This window comes from Brachionichthys hirsutus, chromosome 16 (assembly GCF_040956055.1).
Source record: "Brachionichthys hirsutus isolate HB-005 chromosome 16, CSIRO-AGI_Bhir_v1, whole genome shotgun sequence".
Classification (NCBI taxonomy): domain Eukaryota; kingdom Metazoa; phylum Chordata; class Actinopteri; order Lophiiformes; family Brachionichthyidae; genus Brachionichthys; species Brachionichthys hirsutus.
Genome location: NC_090912.1, coordinates 1942844 through 1964588, shown reverse-complemented (window position 1 = coordinate 1964588; position 21745 = coordinate 1942844). Strand labels below are relative to the sequence as shown.

The 21745-nt window shown below is 51.8% G+C and overlaps 4 protein-coding genes across 4 annotated transcripts; 3 read left to right on the top strand and 1 right to left on the bottom strand.

Moving 5' to 3' along the window:
- The first annotated feature begins 1321 nt into the window (after positions 1-1321).
- Positions 1322-10086, top strand: LOC137905155 (ATP-citrate synthase). The gene is made up of 27 exons (XM_068749361.1): positions 1322-1480; positions 2529-2651; positions 2763-2825; positions 2907-3097; positions 3496-3575; positions 3945-4075; positions 4155-4273; positions 4592-4728; positions 4816-4877; positions 4965-5082; positions 5175-5329; positions 5616-5709; positions 5910-6051; positions 6156-6324; positions 6420-6524; positions 6631-6827; positions 6905-6986; positions 7075-7185; positions 7284-7411; positions 7528-7621; positions 7720-7874; positions 7946-8096; positions 8202-8345; positions 8445-8558; positions 8647-8729; positions 8847-8923; positions 9018-10086. Exons 1-27 carry the CDS (start codon positions 1322-1324, stop codon positions 9110-9112), a joined length of 3279 nt encoding a protein of 1092 aa, XP_068605462.1. The 3' UTR covers positions 9113-10086.
- A 1044-nt stretch (positions 10087-11130) lies between these two features.
- Positions 11131-13323, top strand: klhl11 (kelch-like family member 11). Its single transcript, XM_068750293.1, has 2 exons — positions 11131-11615; positions 11739-13323. The coding sequence occupies exons 1-2, from the start codon at positions 11146-11148 to the stop codon at positions 13321-13323; spliced, it is 2055 nt and encodes a 684-aa protein (XP_068606394.1). The 5' UTR covers positions 11131-11145.
- A 1758-nt stretch (positions 13324-15081) lies between these two features.
- LOC137905254 (cytosolic 5'-nucleotidase 3-like) lies at positions 15082-16888 on the top strand. Its single transcript, XM_068749463.1, has 9 exons — positions 15082-15155; positions 15386-15484; positions 15635-15704; positions 15783-15829; positions 15900-15985; positions 16061-16150; positions 16225-16387; positions 16468-16668; positions 16764-16888. Exons 1-9 carry the CDS (start codon positions 15123-15125, stop codon positions 16884-16886), a joined length of 912 nt encoding a protein of 303 aa, XP_068605564.1. The 5' UTR covers positions 15082-15122; the 3' UTR covers positions 16887-16888.
- Positions 16889-16956: 68 nt separating this feature from the next.
- On the bottom strand, positions 16957-21540 carry LOC137905253 (peptidyl-prolyl cis-trans isomerase FKBP10-like). Its single transcript, XM_068749462.1, has 10 exons — positions 21335-21540; positions 20745-20890; positions 20470-20659; positions 20253-20398; positions 19687-19876; positions 19448-19593; positions 19185-19374; positions 18950-19092; positions 18188-18351; positions 16957-18112 (listed from the first exon to the last, which is right to left on the bottom strand). The coding sequence occupies exons 1-10, from the start codon at positions 21538-21540 to the stop codon at positions 17924-17926; spliced, it is 1710 nt and encodes a 569-aa protein (XP_068605563.1). The 3' UTR covers positions 16957-17923.
- Between the last annotated feature and the right edge of the window lie 205 nt (positions 21541-21745).

Here is a 21745-nt window from a genome sequence, read left to right as displayed (position 1 = left end):
GACACGCGTCACCAAGATATAAATAAAAAAATAGGTAAATCCGAGTGAGCCTGAAGGCAGCAATAAAGCACGGTGTCGAGTGAACCAATCATAAACCAGGAAAAATCAGACTAGCCTATCGGCAGATTGGAGGGGGGGACGTGAATAACAGGAAGCTCCGCTCTGACTCTCTCCTCCGGTACTTCTGGTTCCAGCAGTCCGTGAGCGCGGATCGGTCCCGAAGAACACTCCGATCCATCCGCGACAACTTCCAGAAGATTTATAAGACGGGAAACATCAGAAACAAGGTACATGAATGCACCTTTTTAAAAGAATCGCATATTGTTGCATGTTTTCTTTTAAACCTCGACCCTCTGGTTAAAATGGGACAAGATGAACTGGTCCGTCCGCCACGAAAAGCCTTTTGTCCTGTAACGTCACGTCACGTCACGCCACGCCTCACCTCACCACAGGTCACGCTGTTCCAGTGAACAGAGAGATGACGTTGTGTTTTTCATTACTGGTTTGGATGTAAATGAATGAAAACTTCAAAAGAGAGTTTACAATGAATATAAACCTGCAACTTTAATCCATTTTATTTTTTTTAACTCTCTCTGTTTGACTTGAATCAGTTTCTCCACCAGTGCTGATTTCAGACCGAGCCTGAGTGCCCCCCCCCCCCTCCCCCCCAGCCATCCATCCATCATCCCTGCTGTTAAATGTAGTCGTGCGTCATCCGGGCCAGTTCTGAAGGAACGATGTTTTAGTAGTTCCTGCAGGTCGGCCGCGGAGACAAAGCCGATGCTTTATGGAATCCGGGGGGGGCGGGGCTGTGGTGACTCGGGGACATCGACGATCAATAGCGTGGACGGCCCCAGACAGTCCGTTCCATTCATTTAAGTACCGGCTGCCGGGACTGCAGTGGGGGGGGGGGGGGGGCTCGCCGCCTAATGAACCACACGGAACAGAAAGGGCTTCTTAAATTGACCATCTTAGAGTTTTCTGCATTTAACTTTGGGTCTGACTGTCCTGACAAAGCCTCGCTGACTTGTCATAAACGTGTCGGCGATGACCTCATCGTGTGGCGTTCGTGAACACGGTGTAAAGGTCACAACTCCTTTATAGATGCTCTCGAGTTGATTATCACAAAAACACTGCCCTTTCTCTCGTCCTTTAATCCCTTTCATGTCAATCACATTGTTCGGACAATCTCTTAATTCCTGTAGCTGCAGGAAATCAAACTCTTGTTTCTCCTCGTTTCTCGTTTCTGTCTTCACCTCTTTATCCATCCATCCATCCGTCCGTCTGTCTCTCTCTCTTTCTCCGTCCAGCCTGAGCAGTCATGTCGGCCAAAGCCATCTCCGAGCAGACGGGGAAGGAATTCCTCTACAAGCACATCTGCACGACGGCAGCCGTGCAGAACCGATTCCGCTACGTCAGCGTGACGGCCCAGACGGACTTTGACCGGCTGGCTCAGGACCACCCGTGGCTTCTCACGGAGGTGAGGCGTCCAGCATCGGTTCTGACCCGATTGGACGGCGAAGAACGGGAGAGAGAGGATTCGTTGCATCGTCGCGTTCTCCCTTTTAGCTTGTGAAACGCAATCCGCTCTTAGTGGAGACGATTACTTAGCCCGGCAGCCAGAGTGGCCTCCCGGTGCCCGTTGGCTACCGGCGGCAGCGGGGAGCGATCCTGCGCGTCCGTTGGGTGCAGAAGAGAAAAAAGACAAATCTTAATTGTAAGCAGGGGGGGTTTCAGCGCAGCCAGGGCGGGGCGATTTGCACAAATAGCTTTTCCAGGTGCATCGTCTTCCAGGTCGCTGTCATTTCAATCCTCAGAGCGAAGCAGCAGCAGCCAGACGGGCTGTAGTGGAGCCTCATTTAATTACTCTGTGACTCATGTTGCAGGATGAAAATCCCCTCTCCGGTTTCCTCCTCCTCGGCTGAAGGTTGTTGTTGTTTTTTTTAATCTGGAAGGTAGACGTGGAGGGCAGATCCACGGAGATATGCGCTGCGGTAGGATTGATTAGGAAATTGCATTAACCGTCGTCTCCGTCGCTCGCTGGAACGCGCCCAGATACTAACGGCTCCTCTGTCGCAAGTCATCCTCTTCATCTTCGCCGCCAGCGAGCGGGAGGAGCCTCGGTCGGGGGGGGTGGATGCAGTTTAAATGACGTATGAGAGATTGTAGTCAAAAATGTACACATTATCACTCGGGTGATGCCTATAACATAAAAAAGTTTTAATTATTTAAACCCTAATCCAGATTCTAGTTATTCCACTAAAAAACTGCAAATAGTTTAAATGTTTGTGTTGATGAAAATGCTCCTGATACTTCCACATCCCGTAGTTTGTCTTGTTTGCACTTTTTTTTAAGGAAATAAATAAATCCTGGCTCCACCCCTTTATTCAGTCACATGTCAAACGCTCTCCAACCAAAGTTTTATGAAAATGCGTCGGATCAAACGAGAAAATCCGAACAGATGCCATTCGAGAACGAATTTCCGTCCAGATGAAATTAACTCGCTCGTGTTTATTTCTCTCCTCCAGAGGCTGGTGGTGAAGCCGGATCAGCTGATCAAGAGGCGGGGCAAGCTGGGCTTGGTGGGCGTCAACCTGGACCTGAACGGCGTCAGAAATTGGCTGAAGTCCCGCCTCATGAAAGAGACAACGGTAAGTCACCCACCCTCTCCCCTTTCTTTTACAGAGTTATGATCCCTTCTTATTTAAAAAATTAATTTCTAATGCAGTTTGAATAATCGCCGCCTTCTTGACGATCCTCAGGTGGGAAAAGCCAAAGGTGTTCTGAAGAACTTCCTCATCGAGCCATTCGTTCCCCACAAGCAGGTAAAGCGCTTAGCGGCGATGCTAACAGATCTGACGGGGGGGGGCATGCATTGAATTGAACCGACCCCGCCCGTTGTTCAGGAGGAGGAGTTCTACGTGTGCATCTACGCCGCCAGGGAGGGCGACTACGTCCTGTTCCATCACGAGGGAGGGGTGGACGTGGGAGACGTGGACGCCAAGGCGAAGAAGCTGCTGGTCGGGGTGGATGAAAAGATCAGCGCCGACTCTGTGAGGAAGCAGCTGCTGAGCGACGCCCCCAACGAGAAGACGGCGTGAGTTGATTGGTCTGAATATTCAGCCGGTAAAGCCTGAAAGGCAGCTCACAACGTGACGCAGGTGGAAGGGGGGGGGGGGTCCATTAGACAAATGACAATCTCTCTCTACTGCCCCCCCCCCCAGTGTTTTTACACCACCACATTCAGAGCACGTCCGATCATTTTGATTGGCTGCGGCGGCGACAGCCTCCTGCAGCCTCCCATCCGTCTCTGGAGTGAGTCTAGCTGACATCAAAGAGCCTGAAACCGTGCCCCCCCCCCTCCCGGCTCTTCTCCTCCTCACCCTTCTGTCACACACGGAGTTAAAAACAAGGGCGCCTTCCCATCAAAAGCAGAAAGTGTTTGCTGAGTCACTGATGGTTTCTGACACCCCCCCCCCCCCCCCCTCTCTGCAGGGTTCTGTCCAGCTTCGTCGTCGGGCTCTTCAACCTGTACGAGGATCTGTTCTTCACGTACCTGGAGATCAACCCGCTGGGTGCGTCCGTCCTCCCCAATCCTCGTCTCCTTGATCTGCCGGGCCCGAAAGATCGCCGGCGCTCCTGCAGGGATCCGTAAAGGGGACATCAAAGGGAACCGTCGCGTCGATGGGAGACCATTAAATAATTCACGCCTCCATGTTTCTGACGGACTAATTGGGCAGCAGTGCGTGTCCCCGAGCAGCTGCTCCCGTGGACGGGGTTCGCGTCTCCGTGCTTTGAAGACACCCCGGGACGGCTCTTGTCGCTGGCGTGCTAACGTAGCCTCCCTATGACCGCCGCTAACGGTTAGCGGAGGCCATACGGAGTCGGAGGATGTTTGAGAATCTAGAGCCCAGAACGTAATGGTCTCATTCTCGGTCTCTCAGTGGTCACAAAAGACGGCGTGTACGTGCTGGACATGGCGGCGAAGATCGACGCCACGGCCGACTACATCTGCAGGGCCAAGTGGGGCGACGTGGAGTTCCCGCCGCCCTTCGGCAGGGAGGCGTATCCCGAGGTGAGGGGGGGGGCGGGGGCGCTCGGACGGTCGAGATTAGCGGATCTGTCGGGAATGACCGTCTTTCTGACTCCTGCAGGAGGCCTACATCGCCGACCTTGACGCTAAGAGCGGCGCCAGCCTCAAGCTGACCCTGCTCAACCCCCGGGGCAGGATCTGGACCATGGTGGCCGGAGGAGGGGCCTCTGTGGTGTATAGGTAGCGATCTTTTCCATCGTGCAGTCTCATTCCTGAGGCTGTTGCTTCAGTCTGGAGGAACGAGTCGCGTCTTCGTCTCACCGTCTTCCGTTGGGTGCAAAGCGCGACTCGAAGACTCGTCAGCCGTGAATAATTATTCCCTGTGTGCATTGTTACATTTATGGCATTCATTCATGAGAAAAAGGATGAAGGTGTATTTAGAATGAGGACGCCCCGGGGACGACTCCTCGAAGCCATCCGACCGGCTAACGCGTCTCTGCCGGATGGACGCAGCAGCTGCCTCCTTTAGTCCTTTTGGCTAATGTACATCTCTCCTAGCGACACGATCTGCGACCTCGGCGGCGTCGGCGAGCTCGCCAACTACGGGGAGTATTCGGGAGCGCCGAGCGAGCAGCAGACCTACGACTACGCCAAGACGATCCTGTCTCTGATGACCAGAGAGAAGCACCCTGACGGTCGGGAACCTTTGTCCTTCCGGAAGCCCCGAGAACGCTCCCGGTTGTGTTTTTTCCTGATGGGATCTTTCTGTCCTGTGTTTCCAGGAAAGGTTTTAATCATCGGTGGAAGCATTGCAAACTTCACAAACGTCGCAGCAACATTTAAGGTGCGGCTTCGCGTCTCTTTATGCCGTAGCTTTATCATTCGTTGAGATCGACGTTTGCTCACTGACCGTGCCCTCGTTTTCCGCTAGGGGATTGTCCGAGCTATCAGGGACTACCAGGTTCCGCTAAAGGAGCACGAGGTCACCATTTTCGTCCGTCGCGGCGGACCCAACTACCAGGAGGGTCTGCGAGTGATGGGGGAAGTCGGTGAGCTCCAGACGCTTCTTTAGCTTTGCAGGTAAAGACTTTTATCCGTCAGTGCCTCTTACGCTTATTTCCGTTCGGCTCGCTCCCCTCAGGGAAGACCACCGGGATCCCCATCCACGTCTTTGGCACGGAAACCCACATGACCGCCATTGTTGGCATGGCGCTGGGCCACCGGCCAATCCCCAACCAGCCGCCTGTTGCTGCTCACACTGCCAACTTCCTCCTCAACTCCAGCGGCAGCACATCGGTACGACCACGCTGCCTCCCCGGAGACGAACGGGCCGTCGGCTCGCGGTGCCGGGAGCTTCCATCATCGGCTCCAACGTTGTGGGGGTGTGGGGGGGGATCAGATTATTAAGAAGCCTAATGGTTCTTTTGTGTAAGAGCATAGCAGGGCATTTTCTGAAACTGCCCTCGGGCCTCCATTAAGGCCGTGCAGTGCGTCGGCTTTCAGCACACACACGCGTGTGACTCTGTGGGGCTGTCCCAGGACAAGGAAACCGCTTTAGGCGTGTCTTTATTTGCCTTCCCAGACCCCAACGTCCAGCAGAACCGCCTCCTTCTCTGAAAACAGACCCCGAGTCCAGAGCTCCCCGGAGAAAAGAGCCAAAAGTGGAGCGTTTGTAGGTGAGAGGGTTTCCTGTGATACCATGCGTGGTAGCGTTTAGGTGTTACAGCCCCCCCCCCCCCCCTTTGGACCGCGAGAGGAGACGGTGTTTGTTTTAGCTCAAAAAGTAGGTAACTAGAATATAATGTACATGCACAGACAATAAAGGACAGTTGAATTCATGATATTTAGTTTGAACAGATGTTGTTTCCCCTTGTAGCCAAGGCAACCAGCCTCTTCAGTAAACACACCAAGACCATAGTGTGGGGTATGCAGACCCGGGCGGTGCAGGGCATGCTGGACTTTGACTACGTGTGCTCCAGAGACGAGCCATCTGTCGCCGCCATGGTCTACCCGTTCACGTGAGTGGACTCTGCCCTTCCTCTCTCAGCTCGTGTTGTCCTACTGTCACCGAATGCATCGTATGAGCAATGCTAGTCTAGACGTCCTTGAATGCTCCTTTCAGTGGAGACCACAAGCAGAAGTTCTACTGGGGCCACAAAGAGATCCTCCTCCCTGTGTACAAGAGCATGAGCGACGCCATGAAGAAGCACCCAGATGTGGACGTGCTCATTAGCTTCGCGTCTTTGCGCTCGGCCTTCGACAGCACCATGGAGACCATGCAGCATCCGCAGGTGAACGCGCCCTCATCCGGCACCGTCTGCTGGGTCAAGGCTGAGGGGGGGGAGGTGGGAATAAAGGTCAAGCCTTCTCGTGTAATCGCTTTCAGATCCACACCATCGCCATCATCGCCGAGGGAATCCCCGAGGCCCACACCAGGAAGATCATCAAGGCAGCCGATGAGAAGGGCGTTACCATAATCGGACCAGCAACTGTTAGTCTCAAGTCACTTTTTTTTTTTTTGGGATTCACCATGATTTCACTCGGTCTTCTTGCATCCGAGCAAATCCGCATTCTGTTTTTTTTTTTTGGGCATCCAGGTTGGAGGAATCAAACCAGGCTGTTTCAAGATTGGGAACACCGGAGGCATGTTGGATAACATCCTTGCTTCCAGGCTCTACCGCCCAGGCAGCGTGGCCTACGTCTCCCGCTCAGGCGGCATGTCCAACGAACTCAACAACATCATCTCCCGCACCACCGATGGCGTGTTCGAGGGCGTGGCCATCGGAGGCGACAGGTGTGCAGCCTAGCTCCCGTCTCTGCTTGGCCAACATGTGTGTTTGATCCGTCGTGTAATCCTACACCCGTCTGCAGGTACCCGGGGTCGGTGTTTACTGACCATGTGCTGCGTTACCAGGACACGCCCGGCGTGAAGATGATAGTCGTCCTGGGCGAGGTGAGGGCGAGTTCCAGCAGCGCCGCTATCTGCAGCTGTATTTGTTTTTTTTTTATTTTATAACCCGTATCCGGGTTTCCTTCTTCAGATCGGCGGCACGGAGGAGTACAAAATCTGCGATGCCATTCAACGGGGCCGGATCACAAAGCCAGTGGTGTGCTGGTGCATTGGAACGTGTGCCACGATGTTCTCCTCTGAGGTGAGAGGCGTTCCGAGGTCCTCCACCGTCACACGTGGATTTATTTATTTATTTATTTATTTATTTTCTGACCCGTTGCTGCACGTCTTCTCGCTCAGGTTCAGTTCGGCCACGCCGGAGCCTGCGCCAACCAGGCGTCCGAGACGGCGGTATCTAAGAACACGGCCCTGAAGGAGGCCGGCGCTTTCGTCCCCAGGAGTTTTGATGAGCTGGGGGAGATCATAAAGTCGGTGCATATCGTCTTGTCGTATTCATTCCCTCACTTGAAGCCAAAGTTTGGACCTCCTATTAACACGATTCCATGACCTTGTCGCATTGGCCTTGTGTTTCGGGTCTACCTAGATCCGTTTACGACGACCTTGTTGGCAAAGGAGTCATCGAGCCGGCCGAAGAGATGCCTCCTCCCACTGTGCCTATGGATTACTCCTGGGCACGGGTACGTTCCTCCTCTGGACACGATCAGTACGGATAAAACTGAATCGGATAAAACAAAACGACATCGATTTTCATAGTGACCTACTTTTTGCCCGACAGGAGCTGGGTCTGATCCGTAAACCCGCTTCCTTCATGACCAGCATCTGTGACGAGAGGGGACAGGAGCTCATCTACGCGGGCATGCCCATCACAGAGGTGTTCAAGTCGGAGATAGGCTTGGGAGGAACCCTGGGGCTTCTCTGGTTCCAAAGGAGGTCAGTCTCTGACCCTAGTCGCGATCACAAACTAAGAACCGCAGACCCACCGTTTCCTTCTTTGAGTCCAGGTTGCCCAGGTACGCCTGCCAGTTCATTGAAATGTGCCTCATGGTGACCGCCGACCACGGCCCTGCGGTTTCCGGAGCCCACAACACCATCGTCTGCGCCCGAGCTGGCAAGGATCTCATCTCCAGCCTCACCTCCGGCCTTCTCACCATCGTACGTACATCTTGCTCCCGTCATTCGTAAATTTAGGTTTTTGTTCGCCTCGCAAAACAAATCCCGTCTCGGCACGCCTTTTTTTCCGTTTTTGCTCGTTCTCAGGGTGACCGCTTCGGAGGGGCTCTGGATGCGGCGGCGAAGCAGTTCAGCAAGGCATTTGACAGCGGCATGCTGCCCATGGAATTTGTCAACAAAATGAAGAAAGATGGCAAATTGATCATGGGCATTGGACACAGGGTCAAGTCGGTGAGTGGCGACGTGTGTGCGGCCAGGCTGGAGCGACGGCATGGATGGGAAGGTTGTGTTAAAAGCCTAAAAATCGATTGTTAATCTGTGCCTTCCCAGATTAACAACCCGGACATGAGGGTCCAGATCTTGAAGGACTTTGTGAAGCAGCAGTTCCCGTCCACCCAGCTGCTGGACTACGCTCTGGATGTAGAGAAGATCACCACGTCCAAAGTGAGAATGATCCATTCATCCCTTCATTTTGTTGCCTTTCGCTGATAAAATCCACCTTTTAAGTAACGCGATCCTTTTTGATCTTTAGAAACCGAACTTGATCCTGAATGTCGACGGCTTCATCGGCGTCGCCTTCGTGGACTTGCTCAGGACTTGCGGCGGTTTTACACGGTGAGTCAACCAATGAAACCCGTCTGCTTAACGTGTTTAAACAGTTGGTACCTTTTCTTTTGGGGAAAAAAAAGTTGGGGGGGGTCACTTTAATAACTCCCATCGTACGCACTGCAGGGATGAGGCCGATGAGTTTGTGGAAATTGGAGCTCTGAACGGAATCTTTGTCCTGGGCCGCAGCATGGGATTTATTGGTGAGTCGTGCCGGCTCCCGGACGCGATGTCTTGGTGGGTGTGGGCGCCGTGGGAAACGCTTTTGCCCTTGCCTGACTGTCAATCCTTCCTCAGGACACTACCTGGATCAGAAGAGGCTGAAGCAGGGTCTGTATCGCCACCCCTGGGACGACATCTCCTACGTTCTCCCGGAACACATGTCGATGTAACCCCGCCCCCTCCCCACGCTGTTAATTATCCGCCCATACTGTGATGTCATGATGTTTGGAAGATGTTACTATTAGTCTAGTGTCTTGCTGATGGTACTCTTTATTATATATATTAGTAAAACCTGCTTAACTGTGACGCTACAGGTGACTGACTGGTGACAGGTTATTAGCATAATGACCATCCCCCGCTCCCAAGGCTGGTTGATCAGTTATCAAACCTAACTATTACATCATTGTTGTATTAACCAAGCATGCGTGTCTGTAGCTCAAGCAGTTGTGTCTCTCCATTTTGCTGCTTGAGGATCATGAGCTTGCCAACATGTAGTGCAATAATGTTTATAATATACTGTAGACCAGAGCTTTATTTATATGTAGGCGTATTAATGGGACAGAAATATTATAATTCATTTTCTGTGCCGTCTCGGGCTGTTAACTCGGCCGACGGGGCCATTTTTAGTGTCGTTCTCAGATAATATTTTAATTCAACCGGTGGAAGATATTGGAATATATTCCTAAAGATTATAAATGTTAGTTGAGTCTCATTAGTCATAAGAACACAGAAATAAATCTGACTTTGGCCATTTTTGCCATCAGCTCCATGATATATTTATAATAACACATTCTCTTACAAAGCGGCCAAATACAGATTCAATTCATGTTTATTTTAACGTCTTGATTTTACTAACAGAAATGCACTAGTGATGTAATGAAATGAACAATTGTAAGCATCAGCAGAATAAGAGTGTCATATTTAGAAAATAATATAATAATTATAATCTTGTCCCACAGTTCTTATGTTCTAAATGTAAACGTGTCGTCTGTATCATCGATTACGTTAGGGAACTTAAAAAACAACAACACTCCATAGACAACAAATAACCTCATCAGTGATGCCATTTTTTCAGTGTGAACTGAATGTGCCTATGAATTTGTTGTATGTTGACTGTAACTGATTACAATAAAAATAAGTGATGTCAAGCCATAAAGCTGTTGGTGTGTGTGTGTGTGTGTGTGTGTGTGTGTGTGCAACCTTATCTTTTACATACAAAGTTAACCTCTGACCAGATCAGATAGTTAATACGTTTAAGGACTTTGACATATCGCTGATATCAATACATAGCTTTCACCTCTTCAGATTCACCCCAAGTGGAGGTAAATACACACATGCTTTATTTAAATGTGAAAATGTCCAATCTCTCTCTTATAGCTGGCATAAATATGAACTAATAACATGTTAGTACTTGTGTAGCCTGTTGGAGGATCGTGCTATTGTAATAACGACTTCTCCAATTGGCACAAGTAATTAGAGTCATAATAAATTATTGTTAGTAACTGCTGTGCTCAAATAACAAATGTCTGATTGTGCTTGTCTTAATACCTAATTTAATAATAAAATATGTTCTGACATAAAGAGTCTTTTGCATTAAAACATAAAATACATAGCAGTGATTTGTATGACATTTAAATCAGTTTTTTTATGCACCTCATTGTTTGGCCACAGTTCAGGCAAAAAGGATCCTATTCCGAGAACAAAATAATTTTTTTTATATTTTAATCGCATTTTGTTGTGATGCTCTGTATCTATTACGAAGTTTCCAAATGGTAAACAAAAACGACACAACTTCCGGTTCCGGTTACGCCTTTACCGCACTGCGCATGTCACTGATTTCAGCGCTCGTGACGTAAATTAAGTTATTTCCGTGTTCACTTTCGCAAACCTTTATTGGTAGAAACTACGTTTTCATCTTAATCCTCTTTTAGCCTAAATAAAATAACACGGCGTATATTATACATACATATCTAGCGCTTTTCACTTGTGCGTATCCGGCTGCGTATCTTCTGCGCAGTCGATAACGTTTCTACGGAGAACGTTCCCCTTTTCCATTGCGGAAGTGACGAATGCGGAACGCACTTCGCCGTCGTCATCTGTTTTGATTCGTATGTGTGGCTGCGTATGTCGCCTGCTTTCCCTCGCTAGTTTACTGAATTCACCGCCACCTCCACCACTGCTCGCCTCCAGCGCCGGTAGCAGAATGGCAGCGGCTGCGCCCAACCCGGAGGACCCCGCCAGGGGCAGCGGGAGCGGAGGCACCGGCGCCGGCACGCCCAGCGCGCTTGCCGGAGACGGCGACGCCGAGGAGACGGAGGACTTCACCTCCTCCTCGCACTGTTCGGAGCTTTCCCGGCGGCAGAACGAGCAGCGGAAGCAGGGCTTGTTCTGCGACGTGACGCTGGCCTTCAGCAGCGGGGTGGCTTCTGCTAGCGTCAAGAGCTGCGAGTTCGCGGCCCACAGGTCCGTCCTGGCCGCGGCCACGGATTACTTCACCCCGCTGCTGGGGGGGCAGTTCTCCGAGTCCTTGTCCGGGCGAGTAGAGATGAAGGAATGGAGCTCAGAGCTGGGGCCGGACCCGGATACGGTGGAGAGCGTGATCCAGTACATGTACACCGGAGAAATACGAGTTAGCACCTGCAACGTGCATGAAGTCCTGGAGCTAGCTGACAGGTAAGATCAAAGCACGAGGCCTTCAAAGGCTGCTCTGTCCAGGATTGTTCTGCTCTGCGTGCAGAAAGCTACACCCAGAATCGGGTTAGCTTAGCCTCTCTCTCTCTTTTTGCTCCGTATTAGATTCCTGCTGGTGCAGCTGAAGGATTTCTGTGGGGAGTTCCTGAAGAAGAAGCTGAACCTGACCAACTGCGTGGCGGTGCACAGCCTGGCCCACATGTACACCTTGGACCAGCTGGCTCTGCGGGCCGCAGACATGATCCGCCGCAACTTCCACAAGGTGATCCAGGACGAAGAGTTCTACACGCTGCCCTTCCACCTGGTCCGCGACTGGCTGTCCGACGCCGAGGTGACGGTGGATTCCGAGGAGGTGCTGTTCGAGGCCGTGGTGAAGTGGGTGGAGAAGAACTCGGAGGAGCGCGGCCGTTACTTTGAGGAGCTGTTCCGTCTCCTGCGGCTGCCCCAGATCAAGCCCACCTACCTGACCAGGGTGGTGAAGAACGAGCGGCTGGTGGCGGCCAACGACGCCTGTCTCCGGCTGGTGTCGGAGGCGGTGGAGGGTCACGCCATCCGGTTTGAGAACCTCAAGTCGGCGGACATGGAGTTCTGGTCTTCCCACAGGGCCTCCTTTCAGCCTCGCTTTGGCCAGAACATGGACGTCATCATGGTCGTCGGCGGCGTCTCCGAGGGGGGGGACTACCTGAGCGAGTGCGTGGGCTACTTCATTTACGAGGACCGCTGGGTCAACCTGCCGCACATCCACAACCACCTGGACGGCCACGCCATCGCCGCCACCGAGTCCCACGTCTACGTTGCCGGTTCCATGGAGCCGGGATTCGCTAAAACCGTGGAGCGCTACAATCCCAACCGCAACACCTGGGAACAGGTGAGCAACCTGACCACCCGCAAGCACTCCTTTGGCCTCACCTGCATCAAGGATATACTCTACAGCATCGGTGGCCACGGGAACTTCAGTCCGGGCTTCAAGGACGTCAGCGTGTACGAGCCCGAGCAGGACAAGTGGCACAATCTGGAGTCGGCGCCAAAAATCCTGCGGGACGTGAAGGCCGTGAGCGTGGAGGACCGCTACGTGTACGTCACGGCGCGCACGCCCGTCGACACGGACAACGAGGACGGACTGAAGACGGTGACCACGCGGTACGACACGGAGAGCCGCCAGTGGCAGGACGTCGACTCGCTGCCGCTGATCGACAACTACTGCGTCTTCCAGATGGCCGTGGCCTCGACTAACTTCTACCACACGGCGTCCTGCTGCCCCAAGAGCTACGCGGAGCGGGACGACGTGGCCAAGCAGAAGATCAGCGGGCGCATCTCCGACGAGATCCTCGAGAGCCTGCCGCCGGAGGTGACCAGCATCGAGGGCGCCGCCGTCTGCCACTTCGACGAGGACGTGTTCGTCATCGGCGGCTGGAAGAACAGCGACGACGTGGACAAGCAGTACCGCAAGGAGGCGTACCGCTACTGCGCCGAGCGGAAGCGCTGGATGCTGCTGCCGCCCATGCCTCAGCCTCGCTGCCGCGCCACCGCCTGCCACGTGCGCGTCCCCTACCGCTTCCTGTACGGCTGCCAGCGCTACCCGATGCCCCAGAACCTGGCTCGCCAGCGGGACCGCATGCAGCAGATGCAGCAGCTCCACCGGCGCACGCTCACCCTGCGCCGGCAGCTGCAGTCGCAGATCGAGTGCTGAGCGAGTCGCCGGCGGGCCGGAGGGCCGGAGGGCCACGCCTCCCCTGCGAGGTCGCGCCGCTACCATTCCATCCATGCCATCTTTTGATGGCTGATTTGTCAGCAGGTGTGCATCCCCCCCCCGGGCGGCGGTCCGAGTGTAAACATGTGAATAAGAGAGTTCTATCGCCGCCTGCGTCTGTGTATCCTTCTGTCGTGTGTGTTTGTGTGTTTGTACATAAATAGTGAAAGTCTGTATTCTGTAAGCATTTATATGGATATTTTACATTCCTCGCGTGCCAGTGCTGGGAAGGGTAACCTTAAAGATGGCATTTCTCTCATTCCGCTGTAACACTGTGACGATCCATCGCTCCTAATTCGATGATGTCATCGCCTTAGGATGGCTCTCATTGCCGCTGCGCATCCTCAGAAAGTAAATACAACTTCATTCAGAGAGGCGTGTTCAGCGTAAGAGTGTATTCCTGTCGTTTTAGTTGCTCGTGTAAGACTTGAAAAGTCGTAACGACTCCAGGTTTGTGAAGAGGGCACCGTCTTCACACGCAGGAGAGTAGGTGCGATGACATCATTCCTTTTGCGTGAACTTAATGTCGTAATTTGACTTTGCCTCTGCTTTAAGCACTAATTACTTGCAGCGGCTCAATCATTCCTCTTTTGCACTTTAGCGATCTCCTGCTCGGTGTTCTTGTTACTGGTTCAGGAAGGAGTGTGCGAGTGTGTGTTTGAGTAGTTAACGGGGGGGGGGACGCTTCTCTACGACTGCACTTTCAACTTTGTGGCATCTTAAAAAAAGCAAAGGCATTTAATTTTGTTCCATGTTAAGACAAGGTGATTGTATTTTGGAAATGTTTTTTGTTTTAGCCAATCTGACAGCCAGTAAGATTTGATAACAGAAAAACATCCATGTTCTAATTATCTGTTGGTTTGTTTTTAAACATTAAATGTCTTGTATAACCTGCGTTATTGTTCTTCGGCTGGACGTAGATAAAGATGTTCTGTGGTCTCGCCCTCCAAAGAAGTGAAATGAAAAAAGTATCAGACTCAGGCTGAAACAGGATTGTGATGTGACCAATGCAACGTAACGGCAACAAAACAGAAATTATATTTATTTCCACTTTATCGTCAACGCAAATGCCACTGCAATCATTTAAGTGTGGGGGGGGGGGTGTAATTTACTTTGCATGTGGATGGTCTGACATTGTGTCCATCTATTGGATGTAAGAACTGATGATATCATCACTTGCAATTAAAGCTGTTTTGTAAGACAAATGTTTGTTTTTGCTGTCACCTTTGTTTATTCAAAGACTTTAGAATCTGCTTCATTACATTTAATTATTTCTTTATTTAGTGTTACTGCTTCAACTAAAATGTCACTTTGAATTATTTTTTGTGCTATTTTATTTAAATGCAACTATTTGTACTAAGGTTCTGCGGGTCTGGGATCCATTCATCACTTCCTGTATCCAGTCGTGTTGCCTTCACGTGTCTTCAAAAGTGTCGCGCAAATGATATCCCACGTCAAACGCACATCCTTAATGACCTTAGACAACGAAATATATTCCGTTTTATTAATGACTATCTTAACTTTCATCATAATTTGTAAATGCATTTTCCTTTAATAAAAAATGCAGTAATACAAATACACGCGATTTGATAAGCTCAGTGTGAAATTTCGAATATTCCGACTTTTTCTTCGGTCAGGGAAGGCAACGGAACCGCAAGCTGTTTTCCTCCAACATAGCTAACTATCGTTAGCATCGAATCTACGGCAACTGTCAAGCGACAAAAACGACCTTAAAATACATGCGACAGCTCGACAAACGCCTGAAGACGATGGTAATTTATATGTTATAAATCAGGAAGATATTTCGCAAAAGAAATTGCGCTTTTATGCTAACGAGCTTCCATAGAAGCTAGCTAAGCGTATGCTAGCGCTGTACCATCACGGTTTAGCGACTTCGCTGTAATCAACGCATCTAAATCGCTGTTGTGTTCTTGTTAGCTGCACAGTACGCATCTCTGTCAATGCCATTCATCGCACTTGTCCCCCCCCCCCCCATGCTAAGATTCCAGAATTGTCCAACCCGTCCGTGTTTATGAGAGATCCTCAGAGGGTCCAGGACGTCCTGCAGTCTATGGAGAGGGCTGGTTCCAATACCGTCCAGGTATGGCTCGTTCTGGATTTAGCTTGTCTAATAATAATAGCATAACCGGATGGGATTTAGGTTTGGGATCACCTTAATTCAGTAGTTATGCGTTATGTTGTCGTGCCTTCGAACAGATTGTGTTTTTCTTATTTCATCTTTTCCTTCCAGGTGATCTCAGATTTCGACATGACCCTAACGAGGTTCGCACACAACGGCCAAAAGTGTCCCACGTGCCACAGTGAGTCCACCTCGGAGGACATCGAGGGCGTTCGCGTCTCAGCCTGCTTCACTTGCGTTCGTGTCTTTCCTGTTGCAGATATTCTCGACGACAGTAAACTCATCTCCGGCGACTGCAAAGAAAAGGTAAGCGCGAGCCTCGAGTGCAGAAGCGGGGTTTTTCCCCAGCCTAGACTTGTCTGTCCTGTCCCGTCAGCTGAAGGAGCTGCTCAACACGTACTACCCCATAGAGATCGACCCCCTGCGGTCGGTAGAGGAGAAGCTGCCCCTCATGGTGGAGTGGTGAGGATGCGACACGGTTTATAACGTTACAAAGAGTGTTAGTTTTTTTTTACGTGCTCGTAAAAACGCTCGCAGGTGGACAAAAGCCCACGAGCTGCTGGTGCAGCAGGAGATCAAGAAAGACCTGCTGTCCGTGGTGGTGGGGGAGTCCGACGCCATGCTGAGGTCAGAGGACGACCCTCGAAGTTCCGTTTTTTTAATGAATATTCATGAACTCTCATAATGTGACGTCTCAACAGGGAAGGCTACGAGTTCTTCTTCAAACACCTGCACGAGCACACCATCCCTCTGCTCATCTTCTCTGCGGGAATAGGAGACATCCTGGAGGAGGTCATTCGCCAGGCGGGCGTCTTCTACCCAAACGTCAAAGTCTTCTCCAACTACATGGACTTTGATGAGTCTGTGAGTATTTTCCACGCCGCGAACCGTCGCCCCGTCGTCGGGGGGATTTGAAAGTGATCGGTTTGACTCCCGTTCTGCAGGGAGTGCTGAGGGCTTTTAAGGGGGTGCTGATCCATATCTACAACAAAAGAGAGGGGGCGCTGCTGAACACGGGCCACTTCCAGGAGCTGCGGACTCGGCCCAACGTGCTGCTGCTGGGGGACTCGCTGGGGGATCTGACCATGGCCGACGGGGTGCAAGACATGGAGAACATCGTCAAGGTCGGGTTCCTCAACGACAAGGTGTGGAGAACGCATTCACCGTGCAGCACTTTAGCCCCGCCCCTCGGTTATCTAGGACATGGGACGCTGATCCACGTCTGATCCGTTTTCCCCAGGTGGAGGAACGGAAGCAGTCGTACTTGGACTCGTACGACATTGTGCTGGTCAGAGACGAGACCATGGACGTCCCCAACGCCATCCTGCGCTACCTCACCGGAAACAAGCCATCTGAGAGTTGAGCGTACCTCAGGATGGCTGGTTTAGGACACTCCGGCGTGTTCGCCACCGAGGCACCCACTCCCAAAAACGCCATTTTAAAAGCTGTTTTATTTTTTTGTTCTCAGAACCAGCTAAGAATGTCGAGTGCCGTACATTTTTTTTTATCTCACAGAACCAATCACGTGTCCAAGTCGGGTATTTTCTGCATCACTCTTTTGCATCTCCGGCCACCGGCCTCCTCCTCGCGCCGACCTCCTGCAGTGCGAGACGATTAGAATCTTTGTCGTTGGACAGTTTCGGTTTTCTAAGCAGACTGGGAAGAAAAACGCACAAGAAGAAATGGCGGAAGTTTAACCTGAAACTTGAATTTTCTTTACGTGTTCAGCTTTTATTTTGTAATGCTACCTGTTGATTTTATTTCCTGTGGCAGCACAGTTGCTCCCTAAATGTTGCAACCATTTGATTTACAGAGGAGAAACCGTTTAGTTGTGGGTTTCAAGATATTTCTACACTTTGGTCCAAAAGTTCCGCGGATTTAAACGCAGAGCTCGAGGACTCGGTGTCCTGCTTGTCCTCTTTTCATGTCTTCTGAAATTAAATGTTTGATCTGTTTGATCTCTTTGAATTAAAGACTGAGTTACAGCAGTCATGTTCACATTATTAGAAACGTAATTTTATATAGATCTCCTTCTACAACCAGCCGTGATTCCTCGCGTGTGAAAATAAGCTAACATGCTGGATTAAAGGGCCCAGCCCGATCAAAATGCCTTTGAAATATAAATGTCAGACGAGGAAATGATGTCACAAAGGTCCGTTTCTCTTCCTTTCACACTTCCAGACGGCGGAACCCGCCGATGCAGGTGGTTCCTTCGGCGCCGTTAGAATGCTTTGACCTTTTTTTTTTTTTTACAACGGGACGGGGTGTGAGACGACTTTTACAGATTCTAGCAAAGCAAACCGTCTTCAGGCTCAGCAAAGTTCCGCCGTTTTCCAGAGTAGTTGCTTCAGAGCCGGTGGAACCTCGCTAACGGCACGTCCGTACGTTAAAGCGTCCCTTTTACAGCTCGTCCCGTCTCGTCCGTCCAGACTCCTCGTCCGCCTCGGGATGCAGTTCACTTTCTAAGATCTTCCCGTCTTTGTTGGCGTCCTGGGTGTTGAACATGTCCTCGATGATGCTGCCGGCGTCCGCCCCCGGCCGGAGACGACCTTTGCCCTCTTTCACCTGGAGCATGATGAAGGCTGAGAACTGGAGAATGTGGAAAAAAGGCTTAGTAAAAAAAAAAAAAAAAAGATGCCCGAAGGGAAATGTAATTCCACTCACCTCCTCTAGAGGGACCTCCTCGTCGGCATTGAGGTCCATGGCAGGAAAGAGAGGGTCGGGTTCATCCCCCAGCCACACGAACATGAAGCCTTCAGGGACCCCCTTCTGCAGCTCCACCAACTCCAGCTGGAAGAAGAGCACCGCGCTCCCGGGGACGTCTCCAGCTGCAGACAGCAACCAATCGATCGATCGATCAATCGATAGCGGCATGGAAGCGTTCAAACGAGTCGAAAGCAATTCAAGGTGCTTTAAAAAAGCAAAAGAAGTTTAAGTGCAGAGTGATGGAGAGAATGTGGAAAGGAAGGGAAGAATCATGTGCAGGCAGGCTGGAACGGGGGGGGGGGAGAGAAGCATCAGCTGAGGACAGCCATGATGGACGGCTTAGAGACAGTGTCTCTGAGGAAAGGAGGAGGCGGAGCTAGAAGTGGGGGAGATGAAGACGCTGAGGTGACCAGGTTGGACAGGATTAGAAATGAGACAATAAGAGGGACAGTGAAGGTCAGACGTTTTGGAGACGAGGTCAGAGAGACCAGACTGGACGTGTCCAGAGGAGAGACGGGGACTATATCGGTAGAAGGATGCTGAGGATGGAGCTGCCAGGGAACAGCCTGCTGGTTGTGAGAGTTCGCTGCGCCTCCTGCTGGCCGGAGGAGGAACTACATCACGCCGGCGCTTCCATCCCAGCCTTCGGACAGAGACTGCGCTTCGGGATGCGGAGAAAGCGAGCGTGGAGTCGGACGCGAGCGGCGCCAGTGGATTCACCTCCGTTTTCTCCGTGCCCCCAGTGTGGAGGAACGACCACCTCCCTGCGCTCGCCCACGCACATGCCGCTCAGCCCTTCCTCCAGACCCGGGATCACCTTGTTCGCACCGAGGGACGTGACGGAAGGCGAGTCAAACTGGTCCCTGGAGACGGAACGGGAAAAGGGACACCACAACTTAAACCGGGAGGAGGAAGAGGAGGAGGAGGAGGAGGAGGAGGAGGAGGAGGCGCTCACGAGGAGTACAGCAGCGTCCCGTCCATCAGGGAGCAGTTATAGCGATACTGGATCCAATCGTCGGCCTCGCTGGTCGCGCTGCAGTCCCGGGGCTTCTGGGTAACTTTAATCTGGACCGGATCCTTGGGATTGTGGAAGTCGATGACGTGAATGTCAAAGACCAGCACGGCGGAGCCGGGAATGAGGTCTCCTATAATGAACGGGGCGGGCGCATCAGGAGCGTGCTGATCTATTTCCTTCCCAAGTTCGGGTCCGACACTCACCGACTCCTTCGCCGCCGTACGCCAGGTGAGGAGGAACGACGACCCGCCTCTTCTCGCCCACGCACAGCCCCTGCAGGGCTTTGTCCATCCCCGGGATCACGTATCCCATGCCGACGTACGTGTTGTAGGTGCTGCTCCGCTGGTAGCTGACAAAGCGAGGATCGGTTTAAGTTCGGGTTCGACTGGAGGGGGACGGAGGACGGCGGGACGGAGGACGGAGGACGCTGCCGGGTGTTTACCTGGAGTCGAAGGCCGTGCCGTCCTGAAAGGTCCCGTTGTAGTGGTACCGGATGAAGTCCCCGGTCGCCGTCCTACGGGTGCAACCTTCAGGGACCTCCTTCACCTCCACCATCAGGTCGTCCTTCGGGTTGAACACGTCCACCAGCAGCACCTCGAACGCCAGCGTGGCGTGAGGGGGGACTCGCGTTCCTTCGACGAAAACAAGATGTCAGATTAGTCATAAAGAAATACGAAACACCAATATCGGAAGTTTTTTTTTTCCTGCGTTGTTCCAGGTGGACTTTTCTGTCCTTCATGGCACGGAATTAGAATTCCCTTTAAACGTCACCCAGGAAAGTCTGGTTTGTTACTCGGAAAATTCTGAAAGTTATAAAAAAAAAAACGGTTTTTGCTGGTAATCCAGAATCTTTAAAATACGACATGGGCGATTCCTGCTTCCTGCCTTCATGGATAACGTTTACAGAACTCGGATACAGCGTTGCGTTCAGGTGCATCTGTAGTTTTCCGTTTCTCTTCAACAGGTAATATTTTGGTGACACTTTAATCTAACTTCTGCGTAAAGTACCGGAGCCGTTCCCTCCGTAGGCCAGGAAAGGCGGGACGACGATGAACCGTATCTCTCCGACGCACATGCCCAGAAGTCCCTCGTCCATGCCCTTGATGATGTCCCCCTGTCCCAAGTAGGTGTCGTAGGTCGCGTTCCTCGAGTAACTAAACAAAAACAAAAAAAAAGCACAGGGGTCTTAAAGAACCAAAGAATAGAAGAAGAGCTTCGGACTCACCTGGAGTCGAAGGGTGCGCCGGTCAGCAGCGTGCCGTTGTAGTGGTACCGGATGAAGTCGGTCGCGGCGGCGGTGCGGTTACACCAAGCGGGCTTCCGGAGCGTCCGGACGTCGACCTCGTCGGCCGGGTTCCAGACATCCAGCAGGAGGACGTCGTACACCAACACGGCGTCGGGGGGGATGATGCCGCCTGTGGGGGGGGGGGGGGGTCACGTCATCACGCCGCAACGTAATCAATGAACAACGATCGGTTCAGGCTTCCGGAGTCGACTCACCTGTCCCGACGCTTCCGAAAGCCAGGTGAGGGGGGATTGTGATCATCCTCCGTTCGCTCACGCACATTCCCTGAAGGCCGCGGTCCATCCCCATGATGAGCCTCCCCAGGCCCACCTGGCTGACGAAGGCCGTGCCTCGGTCGTGACTGGAAGGGCGGGGTGGACAGAGAAATAAATGCATTCATTTATCATTAAAAAGGTGTTTTTTTATTTGTCGTCATCATCCATGTTTCGCAATTCTTAAAAAAAAAAAAAAAAAAAAGAAATCCACTTGAGTTGCGTCACGATCAAAAACATGAAAGGACGGGAAAGCTTCAGAAAGACGCGTCACGCATTTCTATAAAAATCAATCACGACCAGAGCGACACGTCCGCAGCTGAAGCGTCAGACGCTCCAAATGATCGATGAGCCTGAACGCATCACGGAGACAGCCGCGCGGACGATCGTGACGTATTTACGGTTTTCACCGTTTAAAACAATATAATTTATAGAAACTTGCGGAATAAAGCGGAGCGTTACGCGCAGCTTTCTGCGTCATGCTGTCGCGTTTTGCGCGCGCGCGGATTCTCCCTCGAACCCGCGTCCCTCACCTGGAATCGAACTTCTTCCCGCTGGCGAACAGGGAGCCGTTAAAGTGATACCGAACAAAATCCTCCGTTTGCACTTCCCGCGGACAAAGTTTCGGGACGTGGTACCGATCCACGACGACGTCCACCGTCGGCTCCGGTGCGCTCTCCGCGGCGGCGGCGGTGGCTGAGCGGAGGAGAAGCAAAAGCGCAAATGTCGTCAGATCCATTTGGAGATGTTCCGTTAAAGTTCCGCAGGGAACATCAAAGCCCGTCCGCCAGTCCGCCGGTGGCGATGCGGTCCGGGACGGAGCCGCTGCGTAAAGGCCGCGGGAGTCAGACCGACTGCATCCGGTAGGGATTGGAAAATAAATAAAAGCATAACCTTTAAATGAAAAAAACCAAAACATTATTTTGGTGTTTTGTGTCTTCCGT